General features: G+C 42.1%; 1 protein-coding gene across 2 annotated transcripts; it reads left to right on the plus strand.

Annotated features, from left to right (window-relative positions):
- Positions 1–14285: 14285 nt before the first annotated feature.
- Positions 14286–19078, plus strand: LOC125506942 (enolase). Of its 2 annotated transcripts, XM_048671652.2 has the most exons (17): positions 14286–14465; positions 15240–15303; positions 15478–15542; positions 16146–16193; positions 16277–16363; positions 16459–16539; positions 16631–16732; positions 16819–16899; positions 16977–17051; positions 17228–17290; positions 17384–17464; positions 17548–17742; positions 17831–17881; positions 18026–18114; positions 18209–18260; positions 18378–18434; positions 18737–19078. In XM_048671652.2, exons 1-17 carry the CDS (start codon positions 14397–14399, stop codon positions 18815–18817), a joined length of 1341 nt encoding a protein of 446 aa, XP_048527609.1. In that variant the 5' UTR covers positions 14286–14396; the 3' UTR covers positions 18818–19078. The 2 variants fall into 2 exon arrangements, with proteins under 2 accessions (XP_048527609.1, XP_087381444.1); XM_087525318.1 differs by lacking the exon at positions 18737–19078 and having other exon boundaries at positions 18378–18557.
- The last annotated feature ends 263 nt before the right edge of the window (positions 19079–19341 follow it).

The raw sequence follows: 19341 nt of genomic DNA on the forward strand, positions 1-19341 counted from the left end.
TTTCTCACTCGTATCTATGCTTAAGTCTGTCCGAATCATGTTAGCAATTGCCGCATTTTATGAAATCTGGCAAATGGATAAACAAAACTGCATTCCTTAATAGATTTATTAAAGAAGAGTTGTATATGATACAACCAGAAGGTTTTGTCAATCCTAAAGGTGCTAACAAAATATGCAAGCTCCAGCGATCCATCTATGGACTGGTGCAAGCATCTCGGAGTTGGAATATACGCTTTGATAAGTTGATCAAAGCATATAGTTTTATACAGACTTGCGATGAAGCCTGTATTTACAAGAAAGTGAGTGGGAGCACTACAACATTTCTGATAAGTATATGTGAATGACATATTGTTGATCGGAAATAATGTAGAATTATTCTGCAAAGCATAAAGGAGTGTTTGAAAGGAATTTTCCAAAGAAAGACCTCGGTGAAGCTGCTGACATATTGAACATCAAGATCTATAGAGATAGATCAAGACGCTTGATAAGTTTTTTTCATTGAGTACATACCTTGACAAGATTTTGAAGTAGTTCAAAATAGAACAGTCAAAGAAAGAGTTCTTGTCTGTGTTACAAGGTGTGAAATTGAGTAAGACTCAAAACCCGACCACGACAGAAGATAGAAAGAGAATGAAAGTCATTCCCTATGCCTCAGCCATAGGTTCTATAAAGTATGCCATGCTATGTACCAGATCTATTGTATACCCTACACTAATTTTGGCAAGGTAGTACAATAGTGATCTAGGAGTAGATCACTGGACAGCGGTCAAAATTACCCTTAGTGGAATAAGGATATGTTTCTCGATTATGGAGGTGACAAAAAGGTTCGTCGTAAAGGGTTATGTCGATGCAAGTTTTGACACTAATCCAGATGACTCTAAGTCTCAATCTAGATACATATTGAAAGTGGGAGCAATTAGCTAGAGTAGCTCTGTGCAGAGCATTGTTGACATAGAAATTTGCAAAATACATACGGATCTGAATGTGGCAGACCTGTTGACTAAACTTCTCTCACAAGCAAAACATGATCACACCTTAGTACTCTTTGGGTGTTAATCGCATAGCGATGTGAACTAGATTACTGAATCTAGTAAACCCTTTGGGTGTTGGTCACATGAAGATGTGAACTAATCACATAAAGATGTGAACTATTAGTGTTAAATCACATGGTGATGTGAACTAGATTATTGACTCTAGTGCAAGTGGGAGACTGAAGGAAATATGCCCTAGACGCAATAATAAAGTTATTATTTATTTCCTTATATCATGATAAAAGTTTATCATTCATGCTAGAATTGTATTAACCGGAAACATAATACATGTGTGAATACATAGACAAACAGAGTGTCACTAGTATGCCTCTACTTGACTAGCTCGTTAATCAAAGATGGTTATGTTTCCTAACCATGGACAAAGAGTTGTTATTTGATTAACGGGATCACATCATTAGTTGAATGATCTGATTAACATGACCCATTCCATTAGCTTAGCACCCGATCGTTTAGTATGTTGCTATTGCTTTCTTCATGACTTATACATGTTCCTATGACTATGAGATTATGAAACTCCCGTTTGCCAGAGGAACACTTTGTGTGCTACCAAACATCACAACGTAACTGGGTGATTATAAAGGAGCTCTACAGGTGTCTCCAAAGGTACATGTTGGGTTGGCGTATTTCGAGATTAGGATTTGTCACTCCGATTGTCGGAGAGGTATCTTTGGGCCCTCTCGGTAATGCACATCACTTAAGCCTTGCAAGCATTGCAACTAATGAGTTAGTTGCGAGATGATGTATTACAGAACGAGTAAAGAGACTTGCCGGTAACGAGATTGAACTAGGTATGGGATACCGACGATCGAATCTCGGGCAAGTAACATACCGATGACAAAGGGAACAACGTATGTTGTTATGCGGTCTGACCAATAAAAGATCTTCGTAGAATATGTAGGACCCAATATGAGCATCCAGGTTCCGCTATTGGTTATTGACCGGAGACGTGTCTCGGTCATGTCTACATTGTTCTCGAACCCGTAGGGTCCGCACGCTTAAGGATACGATGACAATTATATTGTGAGTTTATGCATTTTGATGTACCGAAGGTTGTTCGGAGTCCCGGATGTGATCACGGACATGACGAGGAGTCTTGAAATGGTCGAGACATAAAGATTGATATATTGGAAGCCTATGTTTGGATATCGGAAGTGTTCCGGGTGAAATCGGGATTTTACTGGAGTACCGGGAGGTTACCGGAACCCCCCGGGAGGTATATGGGCCTTAATGGGCCTTAGTGGAAGAAGAGTAGAGGCGTCCAGGGCTGGGCCGCGCGCCCCTCCACCCCTAGTCCGAATAGGACAAGGAGAGAGGGGGCCGGCGCCCTCCTCCTTCTCTCTCTCTCTTTTCCCACCTCACGAATCCTATTCCAACTAGGAAAAGGGGTAGTCCTACTCCCAAAAGGAGTAGGACTCCTCCTGGCGCGCCTCTCCTGGCCGGCCGGCCCCCCTCCCTTGAACCTTTATATACGGAGGCAGGGGCACCCCCTAGAGACACAAGTTGATCCACGTGATCATATTCTTAGCCGTGTGCGGTGCCCCCTTCCACCATAGACCTCGATAATATTGTAGCAGTGCTTAGGCGAAGCCCTGCGACAGTAGTACATCAAGATCGTCACCATGCCGTCGTGCTGACGGAACTCTTCCCTGACACTTTGCTGGATCGAAGTCCGGGGATCGTCATCGAGTTGAACGTGTGCTAGAACTCGGAGGTGCCGTAGTTTCGGTGCTTGATCGGTCGGGTCGTGAAGACGTACGACTACATCAACCAACTTAACGCTTCCGTTGTCGATCTACAAGGGTACGTAAATCACACTCTCCCCCTCTCGTTGCTATGCATCACCATGATCTTGCGTGTGCGTAGGAATTTTTTTGAAATTACTACGTTCCCCAACAATAATCAACTAGCGAGCAATAATAATAAATCTCGGATGACAACACTTTCTCAAAACAACCATAATATGATATAACAAGATGGTATCTCGCTAGCCCTTTCTGAGACCGCAAGACATAAATGCAGAGCACCTTTAAAGATTAAGGACTGACTATACATTGTAATTCATGGTAAAAGAGATCTAGTCAAGTCATACTCAATGTAAACTAACAATAATACATGCAAATTACAGCGGTGCTCTCCAACTGGTGCCTTTTAATAAGAGGATGATGACTCAACATAAAAGTAAATGGATAGGCCCTTCGCACAGGGAAGCATGGATTTGTAGAGGTGCCAGAGCTCGATTTTGAAATAGAGATGAATAATATTTTGAGCGGTATACTTTCATTGTCAACATAACAACCGAGAGATCTCGATATCTTCCATGCTACACACATTATAGGCGGTTCCCAAGCAGAATGGTAAAGTTTATACTCCCCCGCCACAAGCATCAATCCATGGCTTGCCCGAAACAACGGGTGCCTCCAACTAATAACAATCCTGGGGGAGTTTTGTTCGCAATTATTTTGATTTGATTTGAGCATGGGACTGGGCATACCGGTGACCAGCCATTTTCTCGTGAATGAGGAGCGTAGTCCACTCCTCTTGAGAATAACCCGCCTAGCATGGAAGATACAGACAGCCCTAGTTGATGCATGAGCTATTCGAGCATACAAAAAAGAATGTTTATTTGAAGGTTTAGAGTTTGGCACATACAAATTTACTTGGAACGGAAGGTAGATACCATATCTAGGAAGGTATGGTGGACTCATATGGAATAACTTTGGGGTTTATGGAATTGGATGCACAAGCAGTATTCCTACTTAGTACAAGTGAAGGATAGAAAGAGATTGGAAAGCGACCAGCTAGAGAGCGACAACAGTCATGAACATGCATTAAAATTAATCAACACTGAATGTAAGCATGAGTAGGATTTAATTCACCATGAACATAAATATCGTAGAGGCTATGTTGATTTTGTTTCAACTACATGTGTGAACATGTGCCAAGTCAAGCCACTCGAATCGTTCAAAGGAGGATACCACCCCATCATACCACATCACAACCATTTTAATAGCATGTTGGCACGCAAGGTAAACCATTATAAACTCCTAGCTAATTAAGCATGACATAAGCAACTATAATCTCTAATTATCATTGCAAACATGTTTGATTCATAATAGGCTGAATCAGGAACGATGAACTAATCATATTTACAAAACACAAGAGAAGTCGAGTTCATACCAGCTTTTCTCAACTCAATCAGTTCATCATATATCATCATTATTGCCTTTCACTTGCACAACCGAATAGTGTGGATAATAATAATAGTGCACGTGCATTGGACTAAGTTGGGATCTGCAAGCATTCAATTCAAGAGAGAAGATAAGGTAATATGGGCTCTTTGTTAGATCAACAATAATGCATAAGAGAGCCATTCAACATTTTCATTATGGTCTTCTCCTCTCGACCCCCAAAGAAAAGAAATAAAACAAAACTATTTACACGGGAAAGCTCCCAACAAGCAAAAGAAGAACGAGAAATCTTTTTGGGTTTTGTTTTTAATTACTACTATTACAGACATGGAAAGTAAACTAACTAAAAGCTACAACTATTTTTTTGTTTTTCTTAAGGTTTTTCAAACACACAAGAAGAAAGCTAGAAAAAGAAAATAAACTAGCATGGATGATACAATGAAAAAGTATGAGCACCGACAATTGGCATGAGTGTGTGAACATGAATGCAATGTCGGTGAGAGATACGTACTCCCCCAAGCTTAGGCTTTTGGCCGAAGTTGGTCTATGCCCAAGGATCAAAACTGTAGGTGGGGTCACACTGAGAAGGGTCCTCAGGTTGCCACTGGTTGGCGATCTCCTCCGGATTCCATTGATAAACAGACTGACGGTGAGGATTAGATGGTGGCTCCGGCTCTGCAACTGACATCTGGCTCCGGTAGGCATGAATGGCCTCCGACAGAACAAGGTACATGCCTGAAAATATGTTGAACAAAGAGGGCGCAGGCAAAGTAATAAACTCACAATAATTTTTGTTAAATATCAATTTATATTTGAGTGTCTTCTTCTTATCCTTAACAATAAACTCATGTGCTACCATACTCTTGTAATCTAGAACAATAAGAGGCAACAACTTTTCCTCTTTCTCATGATGTATGATAGGTATATTAAAGTGTGCAGCAAGGCGGGAGGCAAAGATGCCTCCGAGGACGGGGCCCTTAGTACGGTTCAGATTTAACCGTTTAGCAACAATAGCGCCTAAACTGAAAGTAGTATCATGAAACAAGGCATGGCGCAAAATGACAATATCAGGGGCACTAAGGTTTCCACAATTCCCGCGACCAATTAAGCATCTACTAGCGAATATTGCAAAGTAACGTAGAACAGGAAAATGTATGCTAGTGATTCTTGCATCGGAAACTTTCCTCGTTTCCCCTACAACAATTGTATCAATAAATCCCTCCACATCATTACGATGTGGTTCCTCTATGCTGCCCTCAAAGGGTATCAAACAGACCCGGCAAAATCATAAAGTGACATCTCCTTATGCTCATCATATAAATAAAATTCCACCGAAGGTGGTGATCTCCTAGCATGGAAATGAAAATTTTGCACAAAGATATTGGTGAGTAAGAGATATTGTTCACGTTGGTCGTGGAGGAAGGCGGTGAGGCCTGCATTCTCAACCAAATGATAAAAATCCTCATAAATCCCAGCTTCTCTAAGAACTCATCACAAGGCCATTCACACGGCCGAACCTCCGCAGTACGAGGGAGAGTATACTTGGGCTTCTTGTTCTCCTCACTTTGCTTATCCTTCGAGCTTCGGCTCGATGAGCCCCTCAAAAATCTCTTCATCTTTTTCTGAAAATTTCTGAAAATTTTAGTAACTTAAAATAAAAGTGAACCAAACTCAACAAGATTGATAGCAACTACTCCTAGAAGTGCCTAGAGGCCATATCATGCATTAAAACTACTTTTGACCACATAAATTTGACATGCAAGCTCAAGAATAGGGTCACCTAAGCAGCAAAAAATTGCAATAAATAAAGCACTAGAACAAAAACTAATTGGACCATTGGAGGAGTCACATACCAAAGAACAATCCCCCAAAGCAGTTTTGTGAGAGGAGCTTTGAGCAAGGAGATCGAAAATGACAGCAAGATGAGCGAGAACTCGGGTTTGAGCTGGCTAGTGATTTTTTCTGGAGCAAGACAAAGTGTGTGGGTGCAAGGATAAGTGGAGGGGACCCACGTGGGGTCCACGAGGCAGGGGGCGCGCCCAAGGGGTGGGCGCGCCCTCCACCCTTGTGGGCACGTGGTGGGTCCCCTGGTGTGTTCTCAGTGCCAGAAATTCTCAAATATTCTAGAAAAATTATATTTAATTTTCAGGTCATTTGGAGAACTTTTATTTTTGGGGTATTTTTTTATTGCATGGATAATTCAAAAAACAGACAAAAATACTATTTTTGCTTTATTTAATATAAATAACAGAAAGTAAAAAGAGGGTACAGATAGTTGTGTTTTCTAACTTCATCCATATCATGCTCATCAAAAGGAGTCCACTAACAAGGTTGATCAAGTCTTGTTAACAAACTCATTCCGAATCGCATGAAACCTGAGAAATTTCGAATAACACTAGGTTACCTCAACTGGGATATGCACATCCCCAACAATAAGAATATCATATTTCTTCTTGACAGTAGGAAGGGGAAATTCAAAACCTCCAATAGTAATCGTTGAAAATTTTCCAATAGAACTAATACTATGGACTTGAGGTTGTTTCCTCGGAAAGTGTACCGTATGCTCATTACCATTAACATGAAAAGTGACATTGCCTTTGTTGCAATCAATAACAGCCCCTGCAGTATTCAAAAAGGGTCTACCAAGGATAATCGACATACTATCGTCCTCGGGAATATCAAGAATAACAAAGTCCATTAAAATAGTAACGTTTGCAACCACAACAGGCACATCCTCACAAATACCGACAGGTATAGCAGTTGACTTATCAGCCATTTGCAAAGATATTTCAGTAGGTGTCAACTTATTCAAATCAAGTCTACAATATAAAGAGAGAGGCATAACACTAACACCGACTCCAAGATCACATAAAGCAGTTTTAACATAGTTTCTTTTAATGGAGCATGGCATAGTTGGTACTCCTGGATCTCCAAGTTTCTTTGGTATTCCATCCTTAAAAGTGTAATTAGCAAGCATGGTGGAAATTTCAGCTTCCGGTATCTTTCTTTTATTAGTAACAATATCTTTCATGTATTTGGCATAAGGGTTCATTTTAAGCATATCAGTCAAACGCATACGCAAAAAGATAGGTCTAATCATTTCAACAAAGCGCTCAAAATCCTCATCACCCTTTTTCTTGGATGGCTTAGGAGGAAAAGGCATGGGTTTCTGAACCCATGGTTCTCTTTCCTTACCGTGCTTCCTAGCAACAAAGTCTCTCTTATCATAACGTTGATTTTTTGATTGTGGGTTATCAAGATCAACAGCAGGTTCAATTTCTACATCATTATTATTGCTAGGTTGAGCATCAACATGAGCATCATCATTAACATTATCACTAGGTTCATGTTCATTACCAGATTGTGTCTCAGCATCAGAAATAGAAATATCATTGGGATTCTTAGGTGTGTCAAGAACAGGTTCACTAGAAGCATGCAAAGTTCTATCATTTTTCTTTTTCTTCTTCTTAGAAGAACTAGGTGCATAAATATTAGTTCTTTGAGAATCTTGTTCAATTCTCTTAGGATGGCCCTCAGGATACAAAGGTTCCTGATTCATTTTACCACCTCTAGTCATAACTCTAACAACATTATCATTCTTCTTATTATTTAATTCATTGAGCAAATCATTTTGAGCTTTAAGTACTTGTTCTACTTGAGTGGTAACCATAGAAGCATGTTTACTAATAAGTTTGAGTTCACCTTTAACACTAGCCATATAATCACTCAAGTGTTCTAGCATATCAGCATTGTGTTTCAATTGTCTACCAACATAAGCATTGAAGTTTTCTTGTTTAACCATAAAGTCATCAAACTCATCCAAGCATTGGCTAGAAAACTTAGTAAATGCGATTTCACATTTATCAAATCTATAGAGAGAATTTACCTTTACTACCTGTGTAGGGTTATCAAGACCATGTATTTCTTCAATAGGTGGTAAATTCTTAACATCTTCAGCTTTAATACCTTTTTCTTTCATAGATTTCTTTGCCTCTTGCATATATTCGGGACTGAGAAATAGAATACCCCTTTTCTTTGGAGTTGGCTTATGAGTTGGTTCAGGAAGTGTTCAATTATTTTCATTAGTCAACATATTATTCAATAGCAATTCAGCTTGATCAACAGTTCTTTACCTGAAAACACAACCAGCACAACTATCCACGTAGTCTCTGGAAGCATCGGTTAGTCCATTATAAAAGATATCAAGTATTTCATTTTTCTTGAGAGGATGATCAGGCAAAACATTAAGTAATCAGAGAAGCCTCCCCCAAGCTTGTGGGAGACTCTCTTCTTCAATTTGCACAAAATTATATATTTCCCTTAAAGCAGCTTGTTTCTTATGAGCGGGGAAATATTTAGTAGGGAAGTACTAAATCATATCCTGGGGACTATGCACACAACCAGGATCAAGAGAATTAAACCATGTTTTAGCATCACCCTTTAATGAGAACGGAAATAACTTAAGGATAAAGTAATAGCGAGTTTTCTCATCATGAGTAAACAGGGTGGCAATATCATTTAATTTAGTAAGATGTACCACAACAGTTTCAGATTCATAGCCATAAAAAGGATCAGATTCAACCAAAGTAATTAACTCAGGATTGACAGAGAAATCATAATCCTTATTAGTAATAAAGATAGGTGAAGTAGCAAAAACAGGGTCATATTTCATTCTAGCATTCAAAGACTTTTCTTTAAGCTTAGCTAATAATTTCTTAAGATCAGATCTATCATTGCAAGCTAAGAAGTCTCTAGCAGTTTCTTCATCCATAACATAACCCTCAGGAACAGTAGGCAATTCATCTCTAGGGGAGAATCTTCATCATCACTTTCATCAATATTATCAGTTTCAATAATTTCATTCTCTCTAGCCCTAGCAAGTTGTTCATTAAGAAATTCACCTAGTGGCATAGTATTATCAAGCATAGAAGTAGTTTCATCATAAGTATCATGCAAAGCAAAAGTGGCATCATCAATAACATGCGACCTATCATAATCAATAGCATGTGTAGGTGTCACAAGTTTACTCAAAACAGAAGGTGAATCAAGTGTAGAGCTAGATGGCAGTTCCTCACCTCCCCTCGTAGTTGAGGGAAAAATCTTGGTTCTTTGATCTTTCAAGTTCTTCATAATGATAAGCAGATATAAATCCCAAGTGACTCAAAGAATAGAGCTATGCTCCCCAGCAACCGCGCCAGAAAATAGTCTTGATAACCCACAAGTATAGGGGATCGCAACAGTTTTCGAGGGTAGAGTATTCAACCCAAATTTATTGATTCGATACAAGGGGAGCCAAAGAATGTTCTCAAGTATTAGCAGCTGAGTTGTCAATTCAACCACACCTGGAAACTTAATATCTGCAGCAAGGTATTTAGTAGCAAAGTAATATGATAGTAGTGGTAACGGTAGCAAAAGTAATATTTTTGGTTTTATAGTGATTGTAACAGTAGCAACGGAAAAGTAAATAAGTGAAGAACAATATAGGAAAAGCTCATAGGCATTGGATCAGTGATGGATAATTATGTCAGATGCGATTAATCATGCAACAGTTATAACATAGGATGACACAGAACTAGCTCCAGTTCATCAATGTAATGTAGGCATGTATTCCGAATATAGTCGTACGTGCTTATGGAAAAGAACTTGCATGACATCTTTTGTCCTATCCTCCCGCGGCAGCGGGGTCCTATTGGAAACTAAGGGATATTAAGGCCTCCTTTTAATAGAGTACCGGACCAAAGCATTAACACATATGCTGCGTTTGGATGTCTCCATTGGTGAGCTCTGTATTGAATTGGTCTGGAATTCCAAATCAGTGAGGAAATTGAAATGGCACGAATACGAATTCGCATGTTTGGTTGTTCACTGCATTGCCCCTTGAAATGCCTATGAGGTTGTAATACCAAATCCTGCTTGGATGACAAACTTTGGAATTGCATAGCTATATTGCCATGAAAATTATACTCTAGCGGGGCATCTCCTTTGGCCATGGAGCAGAAGAAATAAATATGGCAGTAAGAAATAAATATTCTAGCAATGTCCTTTGGCCATGGAGCAGAAGAGGAGCAGCAGTTCCTTCGGCCATGGAGTAGAAGAGAGGCAGAGGACGTCGAGCAGGGAGGAGGGCGGGGCGTGGCCGAGGAGGGCGAGGCACGGTGGCCGGGGAGGACGGCGGGGCGTGGCACAAGGGGGCGGGGCGCGCTGGTCCTGGGCCACCCTCGACCTCCATGGCGGGGTGTGGCTCAGTGGGGCGGAGAAGAGGAGTTGGGGAAGGACCAGGGAGGAAGGGACCTGTGCCGCCGTCAGACTCCATGGTTGTTACTGCCGCCACCAACCTGCTAGGTCGCCGCCGCCGCCCGCCTGCTACCTGCTAGGTCGTCGCAAGGTCGCCTTCTCGTATCCCCTCCTTTCTCTCTTCTATTTTCTCGTTGCGGGCTCGAACAGGTACGTTTTGCGGGAGGTGTCCATTTCGGTCCAATTCAAAGGGGTAGCCCTCCGAAACGTGCGAGGGAGATTTACGTGGTAGCCAAAACGGACTGAATTGGTTTTTCATTTCCAATACGAATTCAGTGTCCAGCCAAACAGCTGTATTGATGTGAGATGATTACCAAATCCATTTCCAGGGCTCCAATGGGGACATCCAAACGCAATGATAGTGAATACATGAACTCCTCAAACTACGATCATCACCGGTAAGTATCCCGATTATTGTCACTTCGGGGTTAACGGATCATAACACATAATAGGTGACTATAGACTTGCAAGATAGGATCAAGAACTCACATATATTCATGAAAACATAATAGGTTCAGATCTGAAATCATGGCACTCGGGCCCTAGTGACAAGCATTAAGCATAGCAAAGTCATAGCAACATCAATCTCAGAACATATTGGATACTAGGGATCAAACCCTAACAAAACTAACTCGATTACATGATAAATCTCATCCAACCCATCACCGTCCAGCAAGCCTACGATGGAATTACTCACGCACGACGGTGAGCATCATGAAATTGGTGATGGAGGATGGTTGATGATGACGATGGCGACGGATTCCCCACTCCGGAGCCTCGAACGGACTCCAGATCAGCCCTCCCGAGAGAGTTTAGGGCTTGGTGGCGACTCTGTATCGTAAAACGCGATGAATCCTACTCTCTTATTTTTTTCTCCCCGAACACGAATATATAGAGTTGGAGTTGAGGTCGGAGGAGCATCAGGGGGCCCACGAGGCAGGGGGGCGCGCCCGGGGGGTAGGCGCGCCCCCACCCTCGGGGATAGGGTGTGGGGCCCCGGCCTTGATTTTTTCGCCAGTATTTTTTATATATTCCAAAAATAATCTCTGTTGATTTTCAGGTTATTCAGAAAACTTTTATTTCTGCACAAAAATAACACCATGGCAATTCTGCTGAAAACAACGTCAGTCCGGGTTAGTCCCCTTCAAATCATGCAAGTTAGAGTCCAAAACAAGGGCAAAAGTGTTTGGAAAAGTAGATATGACGGAGACGTATCACCCCTCGATTACCTTCGGCTTCACATTAAAAGTCTTGAGCCATAAACCGAAGTGAGGGGTAATACGAAGAAAGGCCTCACACATGACAATAAACGCCGAGATGTGAAGAAAGTAGTCTGGAGCTAGATCGTGAAAATCTAGCCCGTAATAGAACATGAGTCCGTGAACGAAGGGATGGAGAGAGAACCCTAGCCCCCGGAGGAAGTGAGAGATGAATACGACCCTCTCGCCGGGTCTGGGAGTAGGAATAACCTGTCCTTTAGTAGGTAGCCTATGGGGGATTTCCGCGGTCAGGTATCTTGCCGCCCGGAGCTTTGCGATATCCTCCTCTGTGACGAAGGAGGCCACCCACCGGCCTTGAAGGCTGGGTCCGGACATGACTGGGAGGCTTGGAGCAATTAAGTTGAAACCTGGGTGTTGGAATTCGAGATTGGAAAGGTTGAGGAAGAGGTAGGCGTGGAGGAGAAAGACGGGTCTGAGCCCCTTTATAAAGGCGATGAATATCAAACGCCTCCTCATAGGCCTTAAAGCCTGCCTATTCGCAAGGGATCATGCCAACGGAACAGTTGGGTTATCCACGCCCATATTAATGAGAATCCCGTGATAAGGGGACATGATCTCTGCTTCGACAAGACGTGCCAATAAAACCGCGTCTTAAAACGTGGAACGGGAGGCTAAAAATGGTTCGAAATAATGGCTGGGTTGGGACGTGATGTCGTGCTACAAAAATTGTCAGCAAATTGGACTTGTAAAATATTATACTCTTTGCGGATATATGTGGTGTTTGTTTTACAGAGGCGGACACGTTCTCTGTGTTCGAGAGCTGTTTTGGAGTATTCGGAGGAGGAACCCGCCTTCAATGTTGAAGACAATCTGCGCGTCGGACACCTCATCATTGAAGCCTGGTTTAGGGGCTACTGAGGGAGTCCTGGATTAAGGGGTCCTCGGGCGTCTGACCTATTGGACATGGGCCGGACTAATGCATGGGCTATGAAGATACAAGACAGAAGACTCTCCCCCGTGTCCGGATGGGACTCTCCTTGGCGTGGATGGCAAGCTTGGCGTTCGGATATGAAGATTTCTTTCTTTGTAACCGACTTTGTACAACCCTAGTCCCCTCCGGTGTCTATATAAACCGGAGGGTTTAGTCCGTAGAGGCAATCATAATCATACATGCTAGACTTCTAGGGTTTTCGCCATTACGATCTCGTGGTAGATCAACTCTTGTAACCCCCATACTCATCAATATCAATCAAGCAGGACATAGGGTATTACCTCCATCAAGAGGGCCCGAACCCGGATAAAACTTCGTGTCCCCTGTCTCCTGTTACCATCAACCTTAGCCGCACAGTTCGGGAGCCCCTACCCGAGATCCGCCGATTTTGACACCGACACGCAATCCTGAAAAAACAATTTTAACGTCACCAAATTCAACAATGATGATGACTTCCTTCTTCTCTCCAACGATCAATCCATGTGGAACGAGGCTTTGAACTCTCCCGACCTCCTCTACGTTGGCTACAACATATTAAGGTTCAAGACCTGACTTTTTTTCCGAGGATGGGCCTACAAGGGCCATCTTTGCTTTGAGGACATCCCTAAAGCATGATCGTCAGCTCGAGAATGTGACCAGCTCGTCAATGATCGAGTCGGGCGGAACCATGCTGTGAACTCTTTCGACCTCCTCTACGTCGGCTATGCCATATCGAGGTTCAAGGCACGGACAAAATTATGTGGAAAGGAGTCTTTCATCATGCGTACAAGGTTCGTCTTTTTTTTGTTGCTGCTTTGAGGGCATCCTCAAGCATTTGGTTAGCTTGAGAGCGACGACCTGCTCCTTTTCATCAGATTTTTTATGATGGCCCCCACTTATCCAAGTAGGAGGTGTCCGCTACTATCTTTGATTGTGCCCAACTGTTCCTGGAGCCCATCGGTGATGCAAATGATCTCAATCTGGAGAAGTGCCCGTGTGTCTCCCGGTTAGTATGAAGTCAAACTTGATAAAGTTTTTCCCGCAAAAAAAAAACTTCATAAAGTTTGACCATATTTATATGAAAAAAATATCAATATCTATAATACTTAAGCTATACTACAATTTAAAACTGAATTCATGACGTATCTAATGATATTGGTTACATATTATGAATGTTGATGCTTTTTTCAATATAAAGTCGTATCAAGTCCGACTTCAGACAAAAATCTTATATGCGGAGTAAAACATACCGGGGCCCCAAAAATAATAATAATACCGGAGGGAGTATAAGAAAGAAAGCTCCTTATAAGTAATGAAAAATCTTTTGGCCCCTTGAACAAGCATTGGTTTTCGATACCGGCTTGGGGAGGCAGTACTCCAACAGTACAACGGTAGATACGATGCATTTATATATTACACACATCGACGACGATCCATCCCGTCAGTTTCCGAGTCACGAAAGCCCCTTCCATGCGGGCCCCCGGGAGAGCGCGCGCCCACTGGCCCCACAGGCAGCGGCACGGCTAAAAACGGGGGGACGCTTCCCTTTCATCTCGCGACTATAAAAAAGAATGGGCGGCCCTGTCCTCTCCCCTCTCCTCGCCTCGCCTTCTCCGCCCTCCGCTCCATTCGTTTCGATCTATTTCGGCTTCCTCTCCTCCAAGCTTCGGCCATGGCCGCCACGATCCAGTCCGTGAAGGCCCGCCAGATCTTCGACAGCCGCGGCAACCCCACCGTCGAGGTACGCACGCGCCCCCGATCTGTACGTTCTGCTCCGGTCCGACTCGATCTGGTAGGACGGCCTGGTTTCGATCTGGTGATTCGTCCGTCGGCCGTGGGTCGGGGCTTCTGGGGCGCTGGCCGTAGGTTTCTGATGCGCTAGATTCGAGGGGTTTTGGGTGGGTGGGACGGTAGGTAGGATGCAGATTACTGTTGCCGAGGGATGTGCTAGATTCGATGTGAGGTGGGTTGTTTAGTCGGATTACTGTGGCGCTCGTCATGCATTTAGATCGGCTGGTCGCCATGCCCTGTGTTTATGTAGTCATTGCGGTTTCGTGCCCTGGTTGTTGCTTAGTGCTTATCGTTTGATCTGTGCATAATTCCGTAGTGTGAAGTAATGTGACGAATATCTAAATGAGTGTAGCATCTCATTCTGGTCCAAGTGGCATTGGGTGTGCAGGTAGGATGTAAAATGTCGTTTGCTTGTTGCCAATCCTTGGCCAGTTTATTTCCACATGTTAGATAGATTTGACGCAAACTGGCTTGTTCAGTCAGATAGATGCTGGGTAGAACGATTTTTTATTTTGCCTGCCAGCCCTCCATTGTTTGTTTTCAGTGTGTATCAACAGATGGTTGTTCGCCGTGCTTGGTGTTTATATAGCCAAATGTAGCCATATGGCCTGTGTCCTAGTTGCATGCGGCATTGTCTGGATTTTATTGTTTAAGCTATGCACAATGCCAAATTGTAAAATATTTTGGCAAGTTATTTGGCTAATCTCATGGTTTAGTGCATCAGGTTGATGTGTGCTGCTCAGATGGAACCTTCGCCAGGGCCGCTGTTCCCAGCGGTGCATCAACTGGTGAGTTATTTTGTTATTATCATCACTCTCTTCTTTTCAACCTTAAGTTTCTGCTTTGGTTTCCTGCCTTCCTGACTAGTGAAGGCACAAACTCTTATTTGGATCATTATTTATGGAATGTTATTGTATTGGTTTTGTTTAACTAGTCTTGTCTGAATCATCCCTCTTATGTAGGTGTTTATGAAGCTTTGGAACTGAGGGATGGTGGATCTGACTACTTGGGAAAGGGTGTATCCAAGGTTTACATCCATTTGAGTGAATTTTATCTTCACATTCTTTAAATCTATGTCATAGTTAATAGTCATGTAATGTGGCTGCTGTATATGTTTTTTTTTGCCTCAACTCTATGCTTTTGTTACACTAGCAATATTGTTGCCAGCTTTTGAAATTTTCCTACTTGTTTACCAAATTATTATGCCAAATGGACCAAACAGTGCCATCTTTCCAGTTGTCCTGTTTGTGAGAACAAGTTATTTTGCCATGTTGGTTTCATCCATACAATGTTTCCTTGTGCTGTATAACTTGATGTTTCTAGTTTAATGTGGTAGGTTGTAGCTTTTTTTCTTTGATATCTCATTGCCGTTGATTATGTGTAGTAGCTTAGGATTATGTATTTATGAAGTGAATAATCATGGGCAATATCTCTTGTGCACATTTTCTTATTTACTAAAAAACCAACTTGCTCAAGTACTGTCATGAAATGAACAACTCAGGATCATTTAGTGCTTGATGTTTCACTATAGCTATCCGGTTTTTTTTCTGTTGTAGCGAATAGTCCATTTGCATGCATAATTTAGTCTTTTCTTTGCATTTACATGTATTTTTCTTTTTTTCTTTCACAGGCTGTTGACAATGTGAACTCGATTATCGCGCCAGCTTTGATTGGCAAGGTTAGCATTGTCTCTGCCCCCTTTTCTATTGTGATATGGGAGTTGAATGCATAATTCATTCAGTGCTCTCTTTCCTTCCACAGGACCCTACAGCTCAAACTGAGCTCGACAACTATATGGTTCAGCAGCTTGATGGAACCAAAAACGAATGGGGTTGGTGCAAGCAGAAGGTATTACATAATCCACAACGAGTTTTACTTGGTGCCAATGCTAATTTCCATATGCAGATCCCCTTCTGACAGCTCAATTTCTTCTGTATATTCAGCTTGGTGCTAATGCAATCCTGGCTGTGTCACTAGCTGTTTGCAAAGCTGGAGCCAGCGTCAAGAAGATTCCGCTGTACCAGGTGTGCATCATTGCTAATCAACTCTTTTAATATTCTACATTTGTTTGCTATTGCCTAAAGTCTTTGAACATGAATATATTCTTCACTGCAGCACATTGCCAACCTTGCTGGCAACAAGCAATTGGTTTTGCCTGTTCCTGCATTCAATGTCATCAATGGTGGATCCCATGCTGGAAACAAGCTTGCTATGCAGGCAATGCTCTGAACTAAGATTTTCACATCTTTCATCATGTTGTTTTCGCACATTTCTTATTTATGCCTTTACTTGCATATCTGCAGGAGTTCATGATCCTTCCTACTGGAGCTGCCTCATTCAAGGAGGCAATGAAGATGGGCGTTGAAGTGTACCACAACTTGAAGGTAATTCTTTCATCTTCTTTTTCTCTTTGCTATCTTGTAAAAAGCAAATTTACTAAAACTAACATTTTCTGTGACAGTCTGTTATCAAGAAGAAGTATGGACAAGATGCCACCAATGTTGGAGATGAAGGTGGTTTTGCTCCTAACATTCAGGTATTTCCCTGTCCTTAGAGGTTTAAGATCAGATTTCCTTGCTTTGTTATGCCTTGTTATTTCGTCGACAGTTGCTGATTGTCATGTTTGGACGTATAGAACTACTGTGTTGTTATAAATTGAGGTCAATGTTTGTGGGGTGTGATCTGAGTTCTTTTTGTTTTCGGGTGTTGTAGGAGAACAAGGAGGGCCTTGAGCTCTTGAAGACTGCAATTGAAAAGGCTGGATACACCGGCAAGGTTTGTCTGCTTGAATTAATCTGTTGTCACACACTTCTCAGTGAGCTTTTAAGTTAGTGACTGAAGGAGATTTGTTGGTTTGGGAAATTCTAGGTTGTCATTGGAATGGATGTTGCTGCTTCAGAGTTCTACAATGACAAGGACAAAACCTATGACCTCAACTTCAAGGAAGAGGTAATTAGCCCCATGGTTTGTTTTGTGGCAACAATTTGTTCTCTTCTCATGAGCATTTTTAACATTGCCCTCCCTTGCTGTAGAACAACGATGGTTCCCAGAAGATATCTGGAGATAGCCTGAAGAATGTATACAAGTCATTCGTGAGCGAGTACCCCATTGTGTCGATTGAGGACCCATTTGACCAGGATGACTGGGTGCACTATGCTAAGATGACTGAAGAATGTGGAGTGGAAGTTCAGATTGTTGGTGATGACCTTCTAGTCACCAACCCAACCGTGAGTGATTTGTTTTCTGTGGTGTAGGTGAGCATTTTCATTCTGTTGGATCACTGTAATTAATTTGCTGTATCACTATGTTGTGCAGAGAGTTGCAAAGGCAATCAAGGAGAAGTCATGCAATGCTCTTCTGCTGAAGGTATTATTCTCTTCAAACAGAAGCTGTTATTGATTCTTCTCCTTTGGTCGTCATAGTACAAGTACTCCTTCTGTCCATAATAAGGACCTGATCAGATGGAGTATGCACTACATATTCTGATTGTTTCATCCTTTTCATGTGTAGGTTAACCAAATTGGATCCGTCACTGAGAGTATCGAGGCCGTGAAGATGTCAAAACATGCTGGTTGGGGTGTGATGACCAGTCACAGGAGGTACATACTAGATACTGCCTTGTTACCCATCCGTTTCCCCCTTGTTTCTATCGTTATTACCATTTGTATGCTTATGTACATTTGTGGTGTGCAGTGGTGAGACTGAGGACACATTCATTGCTGATTTGGCTGTCGGTTTGTCCACGGTATGATTTTATAATCTTCATTTTAATTGTTTGTCTGAATAATTTTAATGAGACTACTGTTTTTTCTCCTCTGGATCTATCAGGAGTAACTGACCAATGTTTCTTCATGTGCAACAGGGTCAGATCAAGACTGGGGCTCCCTGCCGCTCAGAGCGGCTTGCCAAGTACAACCAGGCAAGTGGCTTTCCTGCAATTCTTGCACTGCAGAACCATTCTCCTGATATTCTGTTGACCAACATGACCTCTCACAATAACAAAAAACAAATTGTTCTTCCTCTTTAATCTTCTGTTCGATGCAATGTGCTCATTTAAGAAAGATTTCTCATCTTGTGTTTGGCATTAGACTGATCTTGCATGTTTGGTTTCTGATATTCTTTTGTTCAGTGTAATGTGTTTATTTGAGCATTCATGTCTTGTTTTTTTTATCGGTTTCCCAAATTTACACCAAGTGGTTATTTCTTTTCTAATTGGAACAGCTTCTGAGGATCGAGGAGGAGCTGGGCGCTGCCGCTGTGTATGCCGGCCTCAAGTTCCGCGCACCGGTGGAGCCATACTAGATGGGATCTGCATCTGAGACACCACCACTCTGCACTTGTTTTTGTGAAAGTGGGCATGTCTTAACTCGCGGAATGAACTATGGTTGAAGCTCTTAGGACTTGTCGAGCAATAATGTACCGCATGTTGCTGTGAACGGGACGGATATGTACCAAACTTGCTCCAATTTTGGTCTTTGTGGTGAGCGAGCAAGTACGCCTGATTACCTTTTGGATATGTAGTAAACTGTTTGGCTGTTGGCATCGTATTTGGCGTCACTTTAATCTTGTTGCAGAAAGCATGCTTTTTGTTCGCCATTCCTAATTTACCACTGTTTTCTGTCATCTCTCTGTTGTTATTATTATAGATAAGAAACCTGCTTGTAAAACAACATACTAGTAGATGAATAAGAGAGGAAATGTGAGTACCTAAATGCAAGTACTACATACGGATGTATAGTTTGAAGTGTATATTCACTCATTTTGCTCTGCAAATCTCTTATTGTTGGAATCTTAAAAAAAAGGAACACAGGGAGTACATGATAACG

Source organism: Triticum urartu, chromosome 5A (assembly GCF_056163025.1).
Source record: "Triticum urartu cultivar PI428250 chromosome 5A, HENAU_Tu73, whole genome shotgun sequence".
In the NCBI taxonomy this organism is placed as follows: domain Eukaryota; kingdom Viridiplantae; phylum Streptophyta; class Magnoliopsida; order Poales; family Poaceae; genus Triticum; species Triticum urartu.

What these genes read in the sequence shown, in the direction of transcription:
- LOC125506942 (XM_087525318.1), top strand. Translation starts at nt 14,397, where the DNA reads ATGGCCGCCACGATCCAGTCCGTGAAGGCCCGCCAGATCTTCGACAGC. An exon ending in TGGGAAAGGGTGTATCCAAG is followed by an intron (nt 15,543 to 16,145) that starts GTTTACATCCAT and finishes TTTCTTTCACAG; the next exon opens with GCTGTTGACAATGTGAACTC. An exon ending in GTGATGACCAGTCACAGGAG is followed by an intron (nt 18,115 to 18,208) that starts GTACATACTAGA and finishes TGTGGTGTGCAG; the next exon opens with TGGTGAGACTGAGGACACAT.